Source organism: Pithys albifrons, chromosome 5 (genome assembly GCF_047495875.1).
Source record: "Pithys albifrons albifrons isolate INPA30051 chromosome 5, PitAlb_v1, whole genome shotgun sequence".
Taxonomy (NCBI): domain Eukaryota; kingdom Metazoa; phylum Chordata; class Aves; order Passeriformes; family Thamnophilidae; genus Pithys; species Pithys albifrons.
Window position 1 is genome coordinate 47770477 of NC_092462.1, and position 21072 is coordinate 47791548.

At 39.7% G+C, this 21072-nt stretch overlaps 1 protein-coding gene across 1 annotated transcript in view; it reads right to left on the reverse strand.

The window, feature by feature from the left end:
* Positions 1 to 219: 219 nt before the first annotated feature.
* PDGFRA (platelet derived growth factor receptor alpha) overlaps positions 220 to 21072 on the reverse strand; it is a 34051-nt gene continuing 13198 nt past the window's right edge. Inside the window, exons 6-23 of the mRNA XM_071556477.1 lie at positions 20497 to 20668; positions 20210 to 20399; positions 19618 to 19733; positions 19011 to 19137; positions 17848 to 18041; positions 17296 to 17390; positions 17053 to 17185; positions 12893 to 12997; positions 12090 to 12200; positions 11631 to 11784; positions 10304 to 10470; positions 9053 to 9168; positions 8378 to 8500; positions 7665 to 7776; positions 5801 to 5900; positions 5578 to 5683; positions 4650 to 4885; positions 220 to 3608 (exon numbers count right to left, since the gene is read on the reverse strand). Of these exons, the coding sequence (XP_071412578.1) occupies positions 3461 to 3608; positions 4650 to 4885; positions 5578 to 5683; positions 5801 to 5900; positions 7665 to 7776; positions 8378 to 8500; positions 9053 to 9168; positions 10304 to 10470; positions 11631 to 11784; positions 12090 to 12200; positions 12893 to 12997; positions 17053 to 17185; positions 17296 to 17390; positions 17848 to 18041; positions 19011 to 19137; positions 19618 to 19733; positions 20210 to 20399; positions 20497 to 20668 (2505 nt within the window). The 3' untranslated portion in view covers positions 220 to 3460. The remainder of the gene's footprint in view (positions 3609 to 4649; positions 4886 to 5577; positions 5684 to 5800; positions 5901 to 7664; positions 7777 to 8377; positions 8501 to 9052; positions 9169 to 10303; positions 10471 to 11630; positions 11785 to 12089; positions 12201 to 12892; positions 12998 to 17052; positions 17186 to 17295; positions 17391 to 17847; positions 18042 to 19010; positions 19138 to 19617; positions 19734 to 20209; positions 20400 to 20496; positions 20669 to 21072) is intronic.

The window sequence follows — 21072 nt, forward strand, 5'->3', positions numbered from 1 at the left end:
GACAGCATGGCTCCCCACAGTTGTCACTTGCTATCCAGGTCATTTGCTGCCAGTACTTCCCCACTATGTCCACTGGAAGGGCTCAGAGATCTGCTTGTCATTGCTGCCTGATGGCTTTTCAGAGAACTAAATTGACTAAAAACCTCTTGGGGGAAAAATCTCCAAGGAAGACTGATTCTTTATAACCAACTATCAATAAGTGAGTATAGACCCCTCACATGTCCTTAAATTATATATCATTTATTGAAATATAGAGATCTTAATTTACAAGATTTTTTCAAACACAAAATATCAACAGGGGCATTGTTGAAATACATTTTTTGCCTACCATCACTCAGGCCAATTTGCCCTTCTTCAAACATTTCACAACAGCCATAATTTTGGAAACACTTCCTTTTTTATTATTCTAAAATATAGCTTTTGGACATTCAAAGTGCAACAGTTAACGTGCCTGTGGAATATATCACAGTAAAAAAAAATATAAACAAAGGCAGTGATATAGCTGTTATAAATGTTTTGGCAGTATTCTAGAAGTCTATATAAAAATACTTATATACATATTGATGTATAACATCATCATATTTCACGTCCTTCATCATGTAATAGGACCATTTTGTACAAGTTGCAGACCATGCCATAAGGAATTGGTTGGCCTTTCCAAATTAAAAGCTGCATTTCATAGGCTAACACTGATTGTCACTATACAATTACTGTAGCAAAAGTTTTGGGAATATCTCTTCCAGTGGCTTCTCAAAAATTAAGCCATAAAAAAAAAATCTGTAATACTGATAATATTGTAAACCCAAAAAATTCACCCTCTCACACTTCTCCTTCTCTAGTAAATTCCCTCTCTTCCTCTGCGTCTTGTTCCAGTTTCCAGGCCAGCTTATCTGATTCCAAGCCTGCAGTGAGCTGGGTTTGACTAGAGTCCTGCCACAGATGCAGCTCATCTGCACAATACTCAGGACAAGATGGAGAATTAACATTACTATGGACCAGAAAGTGAGCCAGCTCTGGTTCACATCCACCATTTGAGCCTAGCCTGACATTTGCTGTGAGATACCGAATAAAACCAGTTGGGGGAAGAAGAGACTGCATGAAAATGTCCTTAGATTCCAGTAATTGATACAAAAAAACCTGCTGGGGCTGATTTTCAAACCCTGAAGAACACTAGGTCATGTGCAAAAATGCAGGTAAAATGCTTGCCTAATTTGAATGCGCAATTGCAATAACTACACGTGCAAATTAAGGCACATGTGGTCTCAACTGGCCATTCAGATATCTGGGATATCCATAGACATTTTATATTTCCTCAATTCATAGTTCATAACTGGAGGGATACATTACATCATCTCATCTGTTTTTGTTGTATCAAGAGTCTTATTTCACAATTGTCCCCATGCAGAGCTCAGTGACATGTCTGTCTAAAGCCTGGCCCCCAGGAAGACACTTGGTCTTGATCTGTTGATTGCAAGAAATAGAGAATGTGCCATCATTCATGGTTCTTTCTGATTGTCAGCTTCCATCAGGGTTGAAAATGTGGTGACTCACTTCAGGTCCTGTTTCACATCTGCTGTAGTTTGTACATGGCCTCAGCCAGGTGACAGTTTGAAATCCAGGCTCAGAATTATTTGCCTGTGTGGCATTTCACCCTGTGACACTGGCAATATTACATTTGCTTCCATTTAATCCACAACTGTCCACAACAAGTGAAGCCAAGGAGACTTGTGGAGCTTTTCACAGGGCCATTTGAAGTTAAACTGTAGTTTAACATGTACCATGTTCTGTCAATCCATGTTGGTCTGTCTTTCACACTTCCTAGGAAAATACTGCAACACAGAAATGAGTTTGCACTGCATTTGCATTGGTTATGTCATGACAGAGTCTGGGCACATTGTACGAGGTGCTCCTCACACTGAATTAAGGCGAAGTCTGAAAGTTGAGTACCACAAAGGATGGAGCCCTTCGCAGTGGTGTACCTTTTTTCACATGTAAGTCTTCCAAAGTATCATATCTCAATAACACCTTGTACAGTGATAGCAGTAATCATTAATACTTTTTTCATATAAGTGGTGTCAAAAAACAACAATTGCAGTCTGAAAGCAGGTTCTTTTTCATACACCTTCTTCCACAAAACAGTCTTGGAAATAATGACCTTTTGTAGTTACAGTCTGCAAAGATAACAGAGCTTTCTGTTCCAGTTTGAACCTGAAAATGAAGACAAGAATATTTGCTGCAGAATTATTTCTTCTGATTTAGACTTGAGTTCCAGGCTGGGAGAGATGTCTTTGTTCCTTGAACAGTCCAAATATCGAATCAATTCTTCACAGCTAAGCCCAGGATAAGATTTATTTTGAGTACTCATGAAACACCAATAATGGGATATTGTTTGTGATTTATCGTAATCCTCCATTTTCCAGAATCTTGGAAATCTGGAATAATTTACTTTGAATTTAAATTTTTAGAACCTCAGTCAGAGAACAATTAATTGTTTCTAGTGTACGTGATTAGAAAAGCTACTTCCTTATGAGAGAAAATCTCAATTTTTTCCCTAAGCAGTTTTAGCTAACCAGAACAATTACCCTACTGTGTAGATCCAAAAAAAGATAATTGTTTCATTAAAAATTTTAGGTCGTAATTTTCTCCCCTGCACTTCAAAAAGTTTTTTGATACTCTGCTTTTACTGAAGGACAATGAATTGTAAAATATACATTTAGTGTTACTGAAAACAGTAGTAGTATTATTTTGAAAACAGCTACCTTCTAGAGTTAATAAAGACTTACTAGGTTTCTAACACCTATTATAGACTGACTTTTAATTATTATTATTATTATTATCAGTATTATTCCCCTTTACTTGCATTAATGGTAAAAAGTAAAATATGTGTAGTACCAGTCAGTCCCTTGTCATTTTAGACCTTTTTGGTCCACAAGTGGTTTTTGCATGTTCTTTAATTCACATGATAGTTCAACAGCAGCTGACATTGAGATTGAGGGAGGAAGTACACAAAATTCATGAGTGATCCCTTCTAAAATCCATTTCCTACGTTCAATGTGCACCTCAAAAGATCCTTGAGTAGACAGTTATTTACATAATTACAATGGTGAAATATTGCTGCAGTGGAAATTTGATTCATCAAAGTCATATGAATGCCCTTGAAACACAAAACTGGTCTGCTTGTGGCCTTTCCCTTCGTCCCCTTACCAGTTCAAATGGCAAACAACACTGAGATGTTACTGAAGTACTGCAAGAAGCAACACTAAAAAAATCCATGGTCAACATGTCTCTTTCATTCATACTCAGGCTGATTCCTCTGCCCATTACTGGGAGTTCCTCTGTACATATCCATCTTCTCTTTACATCCTTGAAATTGCAATAAAGTGGTTTTCTCTGTGGAGCAGAAGTCTGTAGATGACACGGCAAGCTTCCCCGTGTGCAGAGCTGGAAGGTGTTCATGGGGTTACAGGAAACTGTCCTCCACCAGGTCTGAGGAGTCGATCCCAATGTCATCCATCATGTCAATGTCCTCAATGGTCTCATCCTCTCTCTTGATGAAGGTAGAGCTACTGGAACCAGTTTCAATGGCACTTTCTTCAGATGTCTGTGAACTGCAAGAGACAAATATCTCAGAGGTAAGATACATGGCAAATGTGGCTGGGTACATAGTCTAGTTTCTGGCAGAACCCTACACTACACATGATGCAATCTGAGGTGACTGACCACTAAATTCTTAGGACATGATATCTTGTATATCAAAAGTAGCAAACCACCTGGGATTTCAAAGGAGCAGGCTATTCATATATTCCTCCAAACACTTTCAGCCAGCAACTTGTTAGAGAAACAGTTTTATGACACTGCTGTGGCAATACGTCACTTGAGTAAATCTAGGGACATCAGGTGAAAATAAGACAGCAATAACAGGCAGTATGATAAAAATAACAAAGGTAGGTAATAGGTCTTAATCTGGATAGTTTTTCTTAGATATGTCATTCTTCCCTTTCTTGAATATTCCACAAAAATACTAAAAAAAAAAAAGTTTCTAGTTTGCTAATTCTATGTAGTATGAATTATGTGTTGAATTAAACCTCAGCCATTCACAGTTAGGGTCACTCAGTGTTGTGTTGTGTTGTGTTGTAGTGAAATTGGTCATGCAAACTGACAAGAGAAAAGTAAAAAGCCATGGATACCCTGCTATCATAGAAAACTGTATCATAGAAGATATTAAAAACAACTTCTCCCAAATTTTGGAACTGGTCTCATACAGAACAAATGAATCCTTTGAGATGTCATATGAATCTCCAAGGTGTTGAGCTGTGGAGTCAAGATGTATTGCTAAATGTGCCCACAAAGCCACCAGACAGCCACTGTGACTTGGCCAAGCTAGTAAGGGAGTCCCAGAAACACACAGGAGCACCCTACCTGCAGTCCCTTTCTCCTGGCAATCAAAAATCAAGGATAATAACATTTTCCCATTGAAAAGAGTGTGACCAGTCATGCTACCATATTTGCATTGGACTCCCTTAATAAGCATTTTCAACAGAGCTAAGAAAATTATTTGAAGAGTAGGATGCTGAAAAATGTTAATGGACATTGCCAAACATGAGTCCAAATGGTGAGTATGGGTTACAGGCCCTGTAAACTGCCCCTACCTGTGTCTGTTTCTTTTGCCAAGTTCATCTTCAGAAACGGGGTCAATATCAGGCAGGGGGATGATGTATCCACTGTCAGCACTCAGCCTCTGCTCATCAAATCCACTCTCCCTGTCCTTTAGCTTGTCTTCATTCTTGTAGGTGACACCAATGTAAGCATTGTCACTGTCCCCTCTCATGCGTGTGACAGCTGGGTGATCACTTTTCAGGAAGTCCAGGTGAATCTTCTCATAGCTCTGAAAGTATTAATTTCAACCCCTTCATTAGTTTCCATTCACTAAGGCTGCCTTTCTTTAGATGGGCAGCTGTGAAATGTTAGCCCAGAAAATATTCTGCCCTATGAGCCAGCAACACTGGGTAGAGAAGCCCAGCATTTTCAATTGCTTTGAAGGGAAAAGTGACACGTAAGTTTTAAGTGACGCAGAAGCAAATGTGGCAGCACAAAGCAGACAAGTAGTTGTGAAAGAAGAGTAGGGAGAAGGGATTTATGGCAGGTGGAAAGATGAAACACTGAATGATGGAGCAGGTAGAGTTTGTCCAAAGCTATCAAAAGTATGAGGGGAAAACTTGCTGGTGGCAGGGTCCAAAGAGGGAGAGAGGGACATTATACATATGGTCAAGCATTCCCTTTTTTATGATTATTTCACTGCCTAGAAAATTACATGAAATTATATAAAACCAATTCTCCAGTAGAAAAATTGTGTTCATAGGATGTCATTAAAAATGAAGAGTTCTGCTTCCCAGTCAGTACTGTCAAACTGCTTCTCTCAGTAAGCTTGAAGGAAGAAACCTATCATGCAGTGTCCTCATCCTAATCACATAATTCACGTAGGTTAGGATGTGCCAGTTCAATGCTCATGACTGGAACACTTACAATTCACTCTGAAACAGTACACAGAAAACACAGAGAAAATTTTAAAAAGCTAACCTTTTTGTACTCTCCAGGCAACAAGCTCTCCACAATTTCACTCAAATGGTAGAAAGAAGGTCTTTTCTCTGGCTCACTGTTCCAGCACTTTACCATGATCTCGTACCTGCAGATAAGACGGAAACCAATTTATCCAGCTGGTAAAGGAACACAAGTGACCAAACAGAAACTAAAGCCAAGTCTGAAGGCTGGCCAGGTATGGAAAAGCCAAGTGCACACTTACACTTCACTGGTAGCATGATCAGGTTTGGCCATTCGGTATCCACTCTTGATCTTATTGTAGAAAGTAGAATCGACCATCATGCCAGGATATGGTGTACCACCTGCAGATAGAAGAGAATTAAAAGTACTATTCTGTACTTGACTATCCATGCAAAGTTCCCAAATACTGTCTTGCTGTTCATATAATTTGACTTGTCATCAAAATGATTCTTTCCTAGCCAGTGTTTCACTTTAGAGCTATTGTCTTGATGTCAGTACATCTTTATGTGAAACGTTGGCTAGGAAAGGTTAAAGTAGGTACTACTTAGGAAAAAATACCTTTACAGTGTTCACAGAATATACTGGGCACAGATAGTGGATGATACCTGGATTGGGTCATCAACCTGCATTTGGCGTATCTGAGGTCATGAGTCTGCCCTGACACTGACTTTCTGTGAGAACTTAGCAAGTACTCTTGTCCTATTTGGAATTGTTGCCTTTGGCATCTGTAGGACAGCTGAGAGTGACATGGTCTGAGTTATTCACCTCATGCAGGCTGTGACAGCAAACCCTCAGTGTGACTAGGTCCCTTCCATACTCAAGCTGTCTCACATAGGCAGCTGGCTTTAGACAACAGCTAACATGTCAGGTATATGGATTGTCAAAAAGTTTGGACTTGGCCCCTGAGCTGACACACTTAAGTGATAATTTGGGGCTGCAGCACACAGGCATCATTGCACTCATGTCTAGTTGTTGCTGATGTGTAAAAGGGATTATTAAAACAGTCAGCATGATGATGTAGTAGTAAGATGTCAAAGTTGACCTCGTTAACAAACACTGCTGAGGACATGTTTTGCTTTCCAAGAAAGAACAGCTTTCTCAGATGGCGGAGACATACTACAATATTACTCCAGAAACCTCAGCTCTTTCAAAAGCTGGATTTTCACCTAAAACTGGGCTTCAGAATCTTCTTTACAGGGCAGTGAAGTATAGTGTGCTTCAGTTCCCGAGCAATCCACTGGCACTCCCAGGCCTCTCAGGGATGCTGAGGAATGGATATTTGCAAGATTCAATAATGCCCAGAGATTACAGTAATCGATATCATAAATCGTAGTGCAACCTGTTTTCTGAGGAGCAGCTAGATGACAACTTATTCTAGAAAATAGCATTAAGCTCAGGGTTGCCCTGAGGCAGCAGTAGATACCGTACAGTCATAATTAATTCTTCTGAGAGTAAATCTGGGCAATGTACACTTGCTGAAGCAGACCAGCCACCCATCCAGGGGTCTGATTAATGAGGCTGAGGAAAGAGCCAGGCTATTCCCAGCTGGGAACTGTACATTGTCTGTAACTGCTATATATTGTCATAACCACTTTACACTGCCATAAACCAACTGTGTGAACAGTGCTGACCTGGAAATTGGAAATCAGTGTCCCAGAAGATTGACATTTATTTTCATTCTATAATGAGACTAAGACAGGCTCTTTTGAAACATATATGGAGAGACTGTTTCAAACCAGCCACTCAGCTTGGCTTCAGCCCCAGGCAACCCATTGAAAGGCAGAAACATGTTCCTTCTTATATTAGTCAGAAAATTAATCCTAGTATGACACATCAATACTTCTCCACAAAGGATTTTCACTCATTTCTTTTAGTTTTCTAGAAAAAAAAAAAAAAGAATATCTTGCAAAAATCCCCCAAAGAGAACTTTGGGACAGTATGGACATATCACTTCACACCTAACACTGGAATCTGAAATGTATAGAACAACTAGCAGTGGATTTCACGCATATATTTTACTGTAGAATTTGAAATACTTCTTGTAGAACAGTTTGAACCAAAAAATACTTAATCACTACACATAGGGAAAGATTCACAGTACATACCAAGAGAAAATATTTCCCACAGCAGAATGCCATAAGACCAGACATCACTTAATGTTGTGTATAGGTTGTCAAAAATGCTTTCAGGTGCCATCCATTTTACTGGGAGGAAAGTCTGTAACAAAAAGACCAACACCCACACAGATTAGTCATTAAAGAAATGCTTACCATTACAACTGTTGATTGATTGCAAGGAATAACTTCTCTATATAAGAAAACTTGTGTTAACCTGGCTAGTGTTAATTTTTTGTTTCATTTAACACAGAGGTACCAGGATTATAAGCAATGCTACTAGTTGTTCCCCACAAAAACTGATTAATCCATAACTCTATTCATTTTACCACTAGCAAGTGACCAGGCTGACTGATGTTATGATACAAAATCTGGCACTACTGAACTAGATCTGATAAGTTGTTGTTCAATATGTCACTACTCTCTTGATATCACACTGACAGTTCTTTTATAATATATCAAATCACAAAACTTGCCATTTCAAAAAGTACTGTGAAGTACTAAATATGGCCAAGTACTTTTTGACTTTAAAGCAGTTAGAAAAGTTACAGGAGTTAATGAACAGAAATAAAGTTGTTCTGAGAAGCATTCATTCCAGTGGTCAATTAGTGTAACAAACATTGAATGGCAAGAACATGAAACAACATTTAAAACTGACACTTCTCATTTCAGTTAATGCCAAAGTCAGGAAATTAAGTACATACACTGCCCTTAGAGACATAGTTGGAATCATGCATGATGTCTCTTGCCAGACCAAAGTCACAGATCTTCACAATTTTTCCTTGAGCCAGGAGGACATTACGAGCTGCCAAGTCCCGGTGCACACACTATATGGAGAGAAATGAAGTTGTTCAAGGACATGCTAATTCCATGAGGGTCATTTCCCTTATAAAGATCCCTGAAAAAGGGTTGACCTTCTGAGCACAGTCTTAACAAGACCTTTTACTGAACAAGCACGTGGATTGCCCTGTAAACACGGTCAGGGAGCCATCAGTCCCCAGAACCAGTGAAGTCTTATGCAGATAGATTGTGGTGGGGAGGAGACAAAAGTGATGCCACTCTTTCCCATTCCACCCATCACATACTAATGGTATGTCTATGCTTCTGACCACGCTGGTCTGTGGCTGTATAGACCCTTCACCCAGACCCTGCCTTGATCCTCCACTATCTCTGGCACCCTGACTCCAGCAGTGTCACAGGTTGATTTGATTTTTCCCACCACGGTGATCGTTGTTTCCAGGCAAGCACAAAATCTGTCTACACCTCCAAAAAGTATATTCTACTGTGCAAAGTCTTCAAAATCTAAATTGAAATCCACAGTTGGAGAAGAAGGCATTTTTACACTTTCATCCATTTTACTTACTTTTTTATTTACTTACATTTTTAGAAGCCAAGAATTCCATTCCCCGTGCAACCTGGTAGGTGAAGCTCAGCAAATCCAATAGGCTGAGGCCCTCAGAACTGTCATCTGAAAGAAGGTTTTTGACTTCTGATTCTATTGAAAAAAAGAGAAAAATATGTTTGTGCTGTGGAGTGTGAAAGTATCATCCATCTTCCCCTATCTATTTTGATTCTGAGCTGATGATTTTAGCAGAGTACCATGGCCAAAACAGTCTTTTCATAATAACTAACCATCTTTTATTGTCTTCATTAGTCATTGACACATGCTGCATTATTAAAAACATTGAGTATTAAATAAAGGGTTTGGGTTTTCTCCTGTCTGTAACTTTTTCCCCTGGCAACTGTAGCAAAAAGTGAAGTTAAAGAGGTTCACTGGAATGTACACAGGTTGTTTACTCGGTGTGTGGTACAAAAACATTTATTTAGAGGTGGTGCCTTCATTAGGTTTTTGTGCATGCATATACATTCTTATGCATTTACTTTTGAACACTGTTATGTTTGCCAGCAAGTATTCACTGAGATTAATCCAATACCAACAAAAAGGCTCAGGAATTTTATGGCAACAGTTCTTACTTCTTTTTTGAAAGATGCCAGCAAAAAAACAGTCAAAATTCAGTGATTCATTTACCCCGACTGCCCTAGAGCACAACATGAGTACATTAGTCTGCCCTGTAAATCTGGGGCTGGATGTGGTTCAGTTTACAAGGCCTAGAGGCAGAAATGATGGCGTCTATTAATAAAGCAAAGCATATTTTGTTTCTGAGAACAGAGGCAGGGAATGGGATGCATTCATTATCTTCATTACATAATTCAGGACAGTATTAGGGAGTGTTCTGCATATGGTAAGAGTCAGTTAATGTGAAATCTAAGTGAAAACAGGCCAATATAAATTACTGTTGTTATTGATTATTGCTATTGCTCAAAATCCTGCAAACTACAAGACTAATAAAATCACTGCCTCCAAAGACTGCCTACAGCCCTGTTGCAGGGCACAACCACTCAGTGCTTCAGAACAGAAGCAAATACACAACTAGACCCATTCTGCTCCAGCAACATGCACTCCTATCCCTAGAGCATAACAACAGAACAAAAGCATAAACTTATAGCTCACACATTTGCTGAACAGAGCTGAACAGTTTACACTCATTTAGAGGGCAAAAATAAGATATGTGTTTATTTAAGAATCATTTGTATTAATGATATATGGAGAAGGGACAGTTTTACATTACCTGACAGGGATTTCTTCTTATATGAAGCAGGTCGATCATACACAGATCTCTGAATATCAGAGTATTTAGATCCCTCCTTTCTTTCAAGCATTGGCACATACTGAGTGGTATCAGCTTGTTTCATGTCCATGTATTCTCCAGTGTTTTCAAACGATAATATCACATAACTGAAATTGAAAAAGAAAATACAGATGAATCAGCTAGCATTTCCCAGGTGACTTCCCTGCCACAACATCGTGCATGTCTAACAGTTCTCCTGTGGTGTACAACTGTATTGCTGTGAAATATAAGAGCTGGCTGCTTGATGGGGAATGCATAAAGATCTTGTATTATAATGTAACATGTATTATGTATGTAATATAGCCATCACTCACTAGTACATGTTCTTGTGCATTACCGTAGTCAAACACAGGAGCTTCAAACTTAGGCTTTTGTCAATATTCAGGTATGTAAACATATTGCTTTACTTCCCCACATCCCACTAATCTCAAGTATCACTACCTACGGCTTTTAGTTCAAGGCATTCCAAATGATACATGTCATTTATTCACCCAAAGATTTGTGCCAAATCCAGTCCTGCTGAACAAACCCACGTCCAGGTGAATAGTCCTGGCTGCACTCAGCTACCAAGTTAGTTGACCTATTTGTCTGAGTGATTTTGGGGGGTGAATCTCTGTGCACCTTCTAATCCTGGCTAATTTTATGACAATGCATTATTGCTGAATGTATGATGACAAGCTTCCTTCATCACCATCTGGAAAAAGCTATGGAATGGACATTAACCATATAATAAGGAAACTATCAAGATTAACGGAGCCATTGGTAGATAAAGGAGAGTACTTGAACTTGGAGAACAAGCTCTGGCAAGCTGTTTAAAGGGAAGGAGTTTTAGACAGTGGAAATTCCTCAAGCAGGAAAACAAGGAAAGAGGCAGATGAACTCTGTTTTTGAAACTTGAGTGGGTAGAGACAGGGTTTTTTACAGAAAAAAAAAAGAAAAGAATAGAAATAAGGGGGGGGAAAAGGAACACTGGCTGTTATATATTAATAAAAATCTCCTTTGGGATGTCAGGATGTCTATGAGGGCCCTACAGTGGTCCTTGCATTGCAGACATCTCTACATGCAGGAAACCCGAATCTAGGACACATGTCAGGGAGACTGAAAAAAAAAAGTGTCAAAACCATTCCAGATCTATGAAACCTGATAAATAAAAGTCTAATGAGAAAAAGTAGGGAAAGCTTTAAACCAAAGGATTAAAGAAATGGAATAAGGGTTTTAGTAATGACATTTCCTGAAGTCACAAGTAATTTTTTTCCCTTTTTCCCACCTTCTTGTGCTTTCATCAGCCGGGTTCATCCCAAAGATATCCAAATCTTTCTTTGGCTTCTCTGGGTGTCGGTTCAGGAAATTGTCCCTGTTCTTATGTAGGTAGTTCACCAAATCACCATAAAAGCAGTATTCAGTAATGATGTATATAGGACCTGTTAAAATAAAGCATAATTATGCATTGATGAGTGGGGTTTTTCAAAAATGAAACAAAAAACCTGACAAAAAACAACAAACAAAGGCTCAAAAATTGTAAAACATAAAATATAAACCACAGAAGTTACTGTGAGTTAATAAATTTTTATCTACTAAGTTATGACTGCAGCTATTACCAAATATCAAGCAGGTTTGTGAAACCTATATTGATTTATATTTATTGTTAAATCCTTTACTTGAAATCTCTGTGCTTGTTAAACAGTGAATAATGATCCCACATGAAACCTTTGCCAGCCAAACCCACCTGATTTTGTACAAGCTCCAAGCAGATTCACGATATTCAGGTGGGGGCCAAGATGTGTCATTATCTTCAGTTCAGACATGAGTGCCTGTTTTTCACTGGATCTAGCTGTAGCTGTTGAAAAAACACAGTAGCCACTCAGTGGGAGCAACCACCTTTTTCATAGTAACAAATTATATCGCCTTGCTTGCCTCATTGAAGCATTGCTACCACAGTTTCTTGAAGACTGTATCCTTCACTTGATAAGTGTCTTTCTTAAGACTAGGAGAGGAGTCAAAAATCATTAATAAAAGATGCACTTGATGCAGCTCAAAAGCTGACCTCATCTGTTTTTCCCTCTCCAGTGGTACAGTGGATTGCAGAGAAGCACTCTACAAACTACTCATTTCAACACAAGCAAGTTCCTCATGGTTCCTCCAGAATTACTGCATCAGATTCTCAGCTCTCATGAACCAGGAAATCTTCAGTAAACTTAAAATTCTTACACAAGCCCTGCCTATTTCCCCTTTATTGTGTAGCTCTCTTTTGTTCACAGACATTCATTGTTATTTTATCTTTTCCAATAAGTTAGTGTGGCTGGTCAGCTGAACCCACACTTTGAATGTTTTCAAAAGCCTGGGTGCTTTCTGTCTTGAAACACCATAAACCAATCTAAAGGTTTATTTTAAATTTCAGTCACTCCACCATTCATTTTCAAATCATATATGAAGAATTAATTAATACATAAACAGTTTTGAATAACCCTGTGGGAATTTGCCCTACTTTGCCCATCCCCTAGCTTGGGAAATGGAACCATGACAACTTACGTTTCAGCATTTTCACAGCTACTTTCATCACTGGTTGAGAACGACTCAATCCATATGCAGTCCCTTCAACTACTTTTCCAAAAGCACCAGAACCAAGGATTCGACCTGAATACAAAGGAGAGCATTATTTATTTCAGAAAGTAGCAGCCATGCAGCTCATTTCCTGCTGCCATTCCTCTACGAGTTAATTCTTTTGTAGAAAGAGTGCATTCCCATAGCCAGACCACTAGTATTTTTGTTATTACTGTTGTTGCTTAGCAGAAAAAGCAGATATAAAATGCCTTCATTAAGTACAATTCTTAAACAGTAGCAAGCAAGCAAACATCAGGAGCACACCTGCACCTGGAAGCTCAATTCATTCAAATTCATCTCTTCCTGTGTCCTGTCATCTTCATTTTATCCTCTCTTATACTGATTGTCCTAGACTTAAGTTGACCTCTCTGCCTCAGTCAGCACCTGATCACAATATGGTGATGTTCCTGATTTATAAATCTGAATTGGATCCCTCGGCTGTAGTTTTGATCTGTTATGTAATGCTGGATGCATCTAACAGTAAGATAGACTAAAGCACGTCGACAGCACATTCAGAAATAGGCAGGCAGGGCCATTTCACATCTGCAAGAAGCTGAAATACATGTTGATCACATATGAGGGGAAACTTCTCTGAAGTTTAATGTACAAGTGTGTTTCATCTTCTGGAATAAATTGTATTGCAAATTTCCAAGTGCTGTAATGAAACAGCTAAAGTTGATATAACCTTTACTCTTCCCACCAATCAGTTTAGACAAAAATTTTAGATTATCATACCCTGTCTTCTAATACAGATACAGTCTGCAAAGAATTGTGTACAGATTGAGTGAAATTTTAGAGAAATATGAACTGCACAAATATACTCCAAAATACTATATTTCATAGCTTCCACATTAAAGACAAAGTTCATCAAGGGAACACTTATTCAGTGAACAAATCCGTATATGAGGTCCAGATGCCAGGATATTATCATATGCCTGACAAGCTCTCTATCTTATATTATGTTACTTTTTACCTTTCAGCTCAGAAAGAGTAATTAGTGACTTTTACTTTGGATATGTACAGCATTTTATTTTTTACATTCATTTGAAGTTTGAACTTGTCACCTTTTACACTTCTGAAGGTGTTATTTGGCATGCAATGCCATATGTTTCTGTTATCCTGTGGCTACAGCCCCCACTTTCATTGTATATACACTTTTAAAATAAAATTTCCAGCCAAAAGATATTTACATCATTACGAAACATAAAAAGTGGTTAAAAAACACTTAGCTAACACTGATGAACCTCTCCAAGATTATGACAGCATAGCTTGTCATGCCCACAGAAACTATGTGATTTCAAGATTCCTTTGCTCCAAAGGTTATCCTTCCAAATCAGGATGTGAGAAAGCTTCCCACTAAATTTCAGACTAATTTAAAACACCTGAGTCTGAAATTTGGCCCCTGAAACTTTTCATACTGAAGGTCTGGGAGCCATATGGCAGGATGCAATCCTTCAGAATGTGATCGCATTTGCTGATTCTCCTTGATCTTCTTGTCTTCACAAGCCAATTCCTCCTCAAACCATATTGTTAGCTGAGCGTGAAGCTCACATCTCCCTCTACATCTCCTCTGCTGGGTCGGGGTACACGTGGAGACAGTGAGAGCACTTCCAGAGTGGTAGGGAGCCATCACTACTATTTCCCCTTTTCATCCCTCTCTGCAGATGTAGCCCAAGTCTTATGTCTTTTACATTCAAAATTTGGAGCCAGGTGGGAGCTGAACTGCTTGAGAACTGGAGGCATCTGTAATGCCATCATATTTTTGATGAGTGCTTCAATGAAGCCCAGAATTATAGCATAGAATTATTATTACTTTTTTCAGTATACGGGCACGGCTGAGATCTGCCTCACCACCACAGAGGGACTGTGCAAACACAGCAGCAGCTCAAGGCCCCTCAAACTAGTACAGGAACAGTGCCTATTTCAGCCTCCGTGCTCATTCATAGAGCTTTTCTGCTGTCCCTGGCAGAGAATTGCTGCATTTTTGTTCAGAGGACACAAATACAAAGGTGAAGTCTGTGAACTTCTTCCAGATGCAACCATCTCAACTGCATGTTTCTTTGGTTAAAATTGAATGGGGATGATCAGCCCACCCCAAATTAAGCAATTAAGTCTTTTGGTTTATATCAAAAGGCAAACAAGTGTCAAGCTTTATAACCTAAGTCAGTTTCCAGACTAATGAGAAAATAGGTATGACCTCTCTTAGTGCTGTGTGACTTGAATCTTGTCTTTTGTAAACAGGCATGGGTCTGATTCCATGCCAAACCATTATTTCATTTGATTGAGGTCAGCAGAACAAATGAGTGGCTTGCTGGGAGGTGATGAGAGCAATTCTACCATCTCTCTACAGCCACCCCAGGATCCTGAGCAGCAGCACATGGACCCCAATCCTCTACAGGCCCTGCTTTCTGCTGTACCAGCCAGAGAAGGAGGTCCAGGTCCTGCTGGAACCTCGAAACTTCTCAGCAGAACCAGAAGGCGGCAGTGGTGTTAAAGCAGCTCATGGCATAACTGCATTGTTAGTTCTGTTACGCATCTCCTAGATTTGTGCTGGCTGCTGAGAGCTTCAAACAGCAGTGCACTACATACCCTGTGGGGCAGTGATTGCAAAGGGAAATTTGCAGCGTAACCCAAATTTATCAATTGAAGTTTCATCCAGCCAATGTTCAGAGCTGGTGTTTAACACAGCACTGCACGCCAGGCACTAGTGGCTAGAAAGAACAAATAAATGCCAGCTGGCTTACACAGCTAGGATGGGAAATGCTCATCTGGCTGAGCCAAAAAGGACTTGTAAACTGCTTCAGAGACTCCCTGAGCTAAAGGTGTAATTGCTTTGTTGTCATCTCCCACTCAGACAAAAGAAAACACACGCAAAACAGAATTATCAGCCCCAGAAACAAAAGAGGGTCCTCCCACACCAGCAAGCATTTAATATGGCAAAAATGTGAGGTGTGTCAAGAAGAAAGTTTGTGCAGTCCAGATTACTAAAAAGATATGTTGCATTACGTTTTAAAGCACTGACTATCCTGAATATACTTATAAACAAGAAAGCATTGAACCAGGCTGGTGCTCATGAGTCAGAGGGAAGGAGACAAAGTCACAGTGGTGGTCTTTAACAACTCAGATCTGACAAATCCTATTTAGGCATATAATTAAAATCTGGATTGTGGTAAAATAATTCCATTAAGTGTCCACCCTCCTCTAGTCTTCAATTAGCAACAAGAATTTAATTAAAGGATATTGTTCCTGAACCAGAAATTTTTGTGCTGCTTCTTTCAAGAATTAAAATCAATTCTTTCTCTGTGATGGGGAAGAAGAACTATAACAGAGGAGTAGTATATCAAACAGAAGACATATTTCACCTTCTTCTCTTGTATTTTTTGATACAACTTGATGCAGAGATACCTCCAAGAGAGGGGAGACTTGTATTTTTAAAGCATTATCTGGATAGAGCATGAAAATTTTCTATAATCATTACACTTTCAATTGATAAAAATGACAGATTGGACCAGCCTTGAAGAATTAATTATGACTGAATTCCCTATGAATTCCAATGAGGAATAGCAAAGCAAGAAAACAGAAGGAGAAGGAAGAAGGACAGTAGCCATAAAAATATGCAGTTACTCAACATTGATACGTGCATAGCATGAATTAATAATTTAAAAAATGTTTTCAATAAAACTACATAACTACTTGCAGATTTCCCTTGGCCTCTGCACATAAGTTCTTGCAAATAAAAAAATACTGATGCCCTTCCTGTGGATGTCTTAGCAGAAGTGAGTGTTTAAGAGGGCATTTAATGCTGAGTGTACCCTTCAGCCACGTGGAGGTAGGCACTACACACAGGGCACATGGGGGAGAGATGGAACAAAGACACAGGAGACACTAACAGAAGGACCTTCCAGGCTGATGCCACTGTAGGAGAAGAAGAGGATGAGGAAGGAGAACTGAGGAGACAGGCACAGAGAGACTCTGGACTTTATGGCCATAGCTTCCATTGGAAATCCCAGTCGCAGAGACCTCAGAGTTGTCCTTAATAGTCTTTCTCCCCAGAGAAGAATGAGGTTACTGCCTCAGACAAAACTTACCAAGCACTAACCCATCTCGAGGAAACTCCCATCTAGAGTCATAGGGCAGTTGCATTGGGTCCACATAAATGTATTCATGGCCATCAGGGCTGATAGACTCAATGACTCTCCATCTAATCTCATACCTCGGCTTCTGCAGAGAATATTGAATGCAAAGCCAACCATCAGTCTTGTGCCTGAATTCAGAGTAGGTCAAAATCCATCAGGGCTCAGTATCCAAACTGGAATGCTTTTCTACATTACCTGCTTCCATATGATGACCAGGACAATCAGTGAAATTATCACAATCACTAGCAGCACTAAGACTGCAGCAGCCACCGTTAGCTCTGATCTCAAGGCTGTGGAGTAAAAAGACAGACCATATTTTCCTCCTGAGCTGTGAGGAACATGACACACACATAAGACACCCATCTCATCTATCATTGCAATTCCCATGTCCTACAGAAATGGCAGAGGCAGTTCCAGAGGCTGGCAACTGCAAAGTCTTTCCTAGCCCAGAGCTGGTCTGCCTTGCTGTTTCAAAACCAAATCTAGATTGTCTAGAAAAATGTTCCCATAGCCAGTGGCAATAAAAACATAAAATGAATTATGGAACCTCATAATAAGCAAAAAACACATTCACCATAAAGACCTGTAGAATGCCTCATCCTCAGATGTCCCAGGGTGCAAAACCCTTTCATTTTAATTAATTATCTACAATAATTCATACTTTCAACCACTGAGACTGAACTGGGGTGTGTTGGAGTGGGGTCAAACTGGTAGCTGCAATTTCACAGAAGGACAAAGTGAACTCACTGGGAGCCACAAGCTTCAATTCTCGAGTAACAGCACCAAGGTCATTCCTTGCCACACATCGCACAGCCAGTGTTTCATCCACTTTCTGGAAGGTCACCTGGCTTTCCACCATATTTTTCTCATCCAGGTGGGCTTCCATGTGTATATCAGAGATATTGTTAGTCAAAAGGGTCCATGAGGTTTCATTGTTGCACCTGCAGAGAAGAATAATGAGGCAAATGAGCACTGGGTGGCATGGATAAATGAGTGAACAGAACAAGAATTACCTTTCCCTGCAAATTTCTTCTGACAACAATCCTTTTAAAGGCCAGAAATTCTTACAACTGCCTCTGTGAAAAGCCTGCACCTTTCTTCCCTTATAATAATTTGTCTTCTCATCCTCATTACTGCTGTTGATTGGAGGGCCCAACAATGCAGCCCAGAGGTCTGATGGAGATAGACCTTGATGTCACTGTGTACACCATGGAGTTATGGTACTGGATGGATCACTATTTCTCCTTAGCACTATACAAGGATCCTGGGGACAGGGAGGACAACCATTCCACCAGGCAGTAAGAGGTTTTAGCACAGGGAGACCAGAACACAGCTTGAAGGTGCCAAGGCCTCCTAGCCTTCTTCCATGCATTGTCTCCCCATTCCTATTGGATAATACCCCAGGGAAAAAGCAGCTTTCCAGGAGACACAGAGAGCCAGACTGAAACTAGTAAAAATGGAAGTAGTTACTCCACATGTCTAAAATACTTTGAAGATGAAAATTATAATTAGGGGGGAATAATTACAAGTGAAAATTTAGAAGAACACAACACATTAGTGAGGCAGACTGAACTATCTGGGAAATTTAAATAACTCCCTGGATGGAGGGACAGCTATTTCTCAAGGTCCTTACTCAAACTGGAACTGTGGAATCCACAGAGTTGACTTACTGAACACAAAACTTTTATGAGAGAAACCTCCTGAATTGATGCATCATTTCTTCTCCTGTAGGATGCAATAGGAGGTACACTGACAACCTCTATTGAAATATAATCAACATGCCCCAAAAAAGAAATAAAAATTACCTAAAACTTACTGGCTCTTAATGAGGAAAACATGGTACAGTTACTAATTATATTAATTGAGGATACAAATCATATTTTAGATGAGAAAGCACCCACTCCTCTTACTTTTTAATGTCCTTGCAAACCAGCCATTCCACATCAGGAAGTGGAGTCCCCTCTGCCAAGCATCTCACTGTCTGCCCACCTGCAGTGCCATGGTGATCATCCACAAGGGCTGAGATCAGAGCTGGAACTAGGAAGGAATCAGGAGTTCGTTAAAATATTTGCCAGGGTCTACAAAAAAAAAGCAGCTTGAAATTTCAAAGCAAGGCAGGTATTGTTTGGTCAACAGCTTAGCAATGGCTGGGGACCCAGACTCATCCAGGAGGTGCTTATCTCCCGGAGGACAGTGTGGATCGTAGGCTAGAGCCATGAAAAGGAAGTGCTGCGGTTTTGCCACGTCCTCATGTCATACTAAGTGAACTATCATCCTGTTGTCAGCTGGAATAACTTAGCTGGGAGAATAAAGTTTCTTTTTGGCTCAAGGCCAGCGCAGAAGTGAAAGCCAAGATCAGGGCAGAAGAGCTCCAGGGACCCAGCACACATGCACTCCTCCACACACCCTGGTTCATGCCTTTTTGATATCCATACTCCAGACAATCCAAAGTGTAAGTGGATCAAGTCTTTACTGTGTGGCATCAGTTCTGGTGGGAAAGGCTTTGAGGGTCCTTACCTCGTATTAGCAAGGAGAAGGTGTATCTTTTAGACTCATCTTCATTTTCAGCAACCAAAGTATAGTATCCGCTGTCTTCTTCCTTGGCCCGTATCAATTTTAATACACTCTGAAACCTGCAGAAATGTGAGGTTTTGTTCGTGTTTTTAAAGCAGGCATAAAAAAAATCACTTCAGTGAAACATGTAATCTGGGTATGTTTAGATTATAACATAGTGGCATTTAGCATTTCTAGCATGCCTTTAAGTAAAGTCATTACTCAAGTGATAAGTAACCACCAACATAAAACTAAGAAAGAAGTGGGATTAGTTATTTTCTGCAAGGACCAGACAAATCCCTGATTTTACTGGAAATAGCTAGAAGTTATTGGTGTGGAAGGGAGTGAAGAAGTCTAGTGCTCAGGGGTCAGTGTTATGAAGAGAGTAGGAAGAGGCAGATTAGGCATTGCACTTTAGAAAACAAATAAATTATTTTTAAATACCACTGAGAAAGAAGCAACAAATGGAGGTGGGAAGAGAGAACAAGGGCAGTGCCAGGTTTTTGGGGAGAAACTCAGGTCAAAATGGCAAAGTAAGGGTCAGAAATTTTTTTACCTTGTTTCCTGGACTCTGTTGGAACTAGTAACAATCTCAGTAAGATTTTCAATCAGAGTCACATTATCCTTCAACCAGTACATTTTGGGTGCTGGGTAAGCCTGCACATCAACAACAAAGTTTTTGACTTCGTGCAGGTTGACAGCTTCCAGAGGGCTAAACTGAGGTTCCAGGTGAACAAAGCCTTTGTCTATAAATGAAAAAGCCTTGATAAACAACACTGTGCAACATTTTTCAAGAATGGTGTTTTCCAATGTGTTAATTTGGACACTAAAATCAGACTATACCATGAACTGTAATGACTACTTTCTTGTTTTCTTTGACCTCCTTGGTTGCATGCCGAGCAGTACACTCATAATCCCCTGTGTCTTTCACTGATGCCTCAGGAATGGTCAAGGTGTAAACCAGCTTCTGTGATGGGACTTTGATATCATCAAGTTTTATCAGACCTTTTTCTTTCTGTAGTTCGGAAAAAGAAAAAACCCTTGCTTAAGTTATTGGGCTGAAAACACCTCATAATCTAACTAGATGCTATATTCTGCCTCCTTTCAAAACAAGAATCATTTATTGACGAGGAGAAGACTCCTATGAGTAAAAGCATGGTGAGAATAGCAGATGATGTTATCATGAGAGGCTGGAACAAAAAATATTTAAAGGCTAGTTTTGAAAGGTGTCATAAAGCAAAGACTATGATGAGTCAGATGGAAACCTCAAATAATTCTTCCACTTGGGCTTTTAACTTACTTAAATAAAAGGTGGGATTTGGGGTCAAAATCAAGTGCACTTCAACTACTTTGTTCCTTCAGTGACCATACTTTTCACATGGGATACTCTGAACTTGCCTGAGACCGGCTCTAACCAAG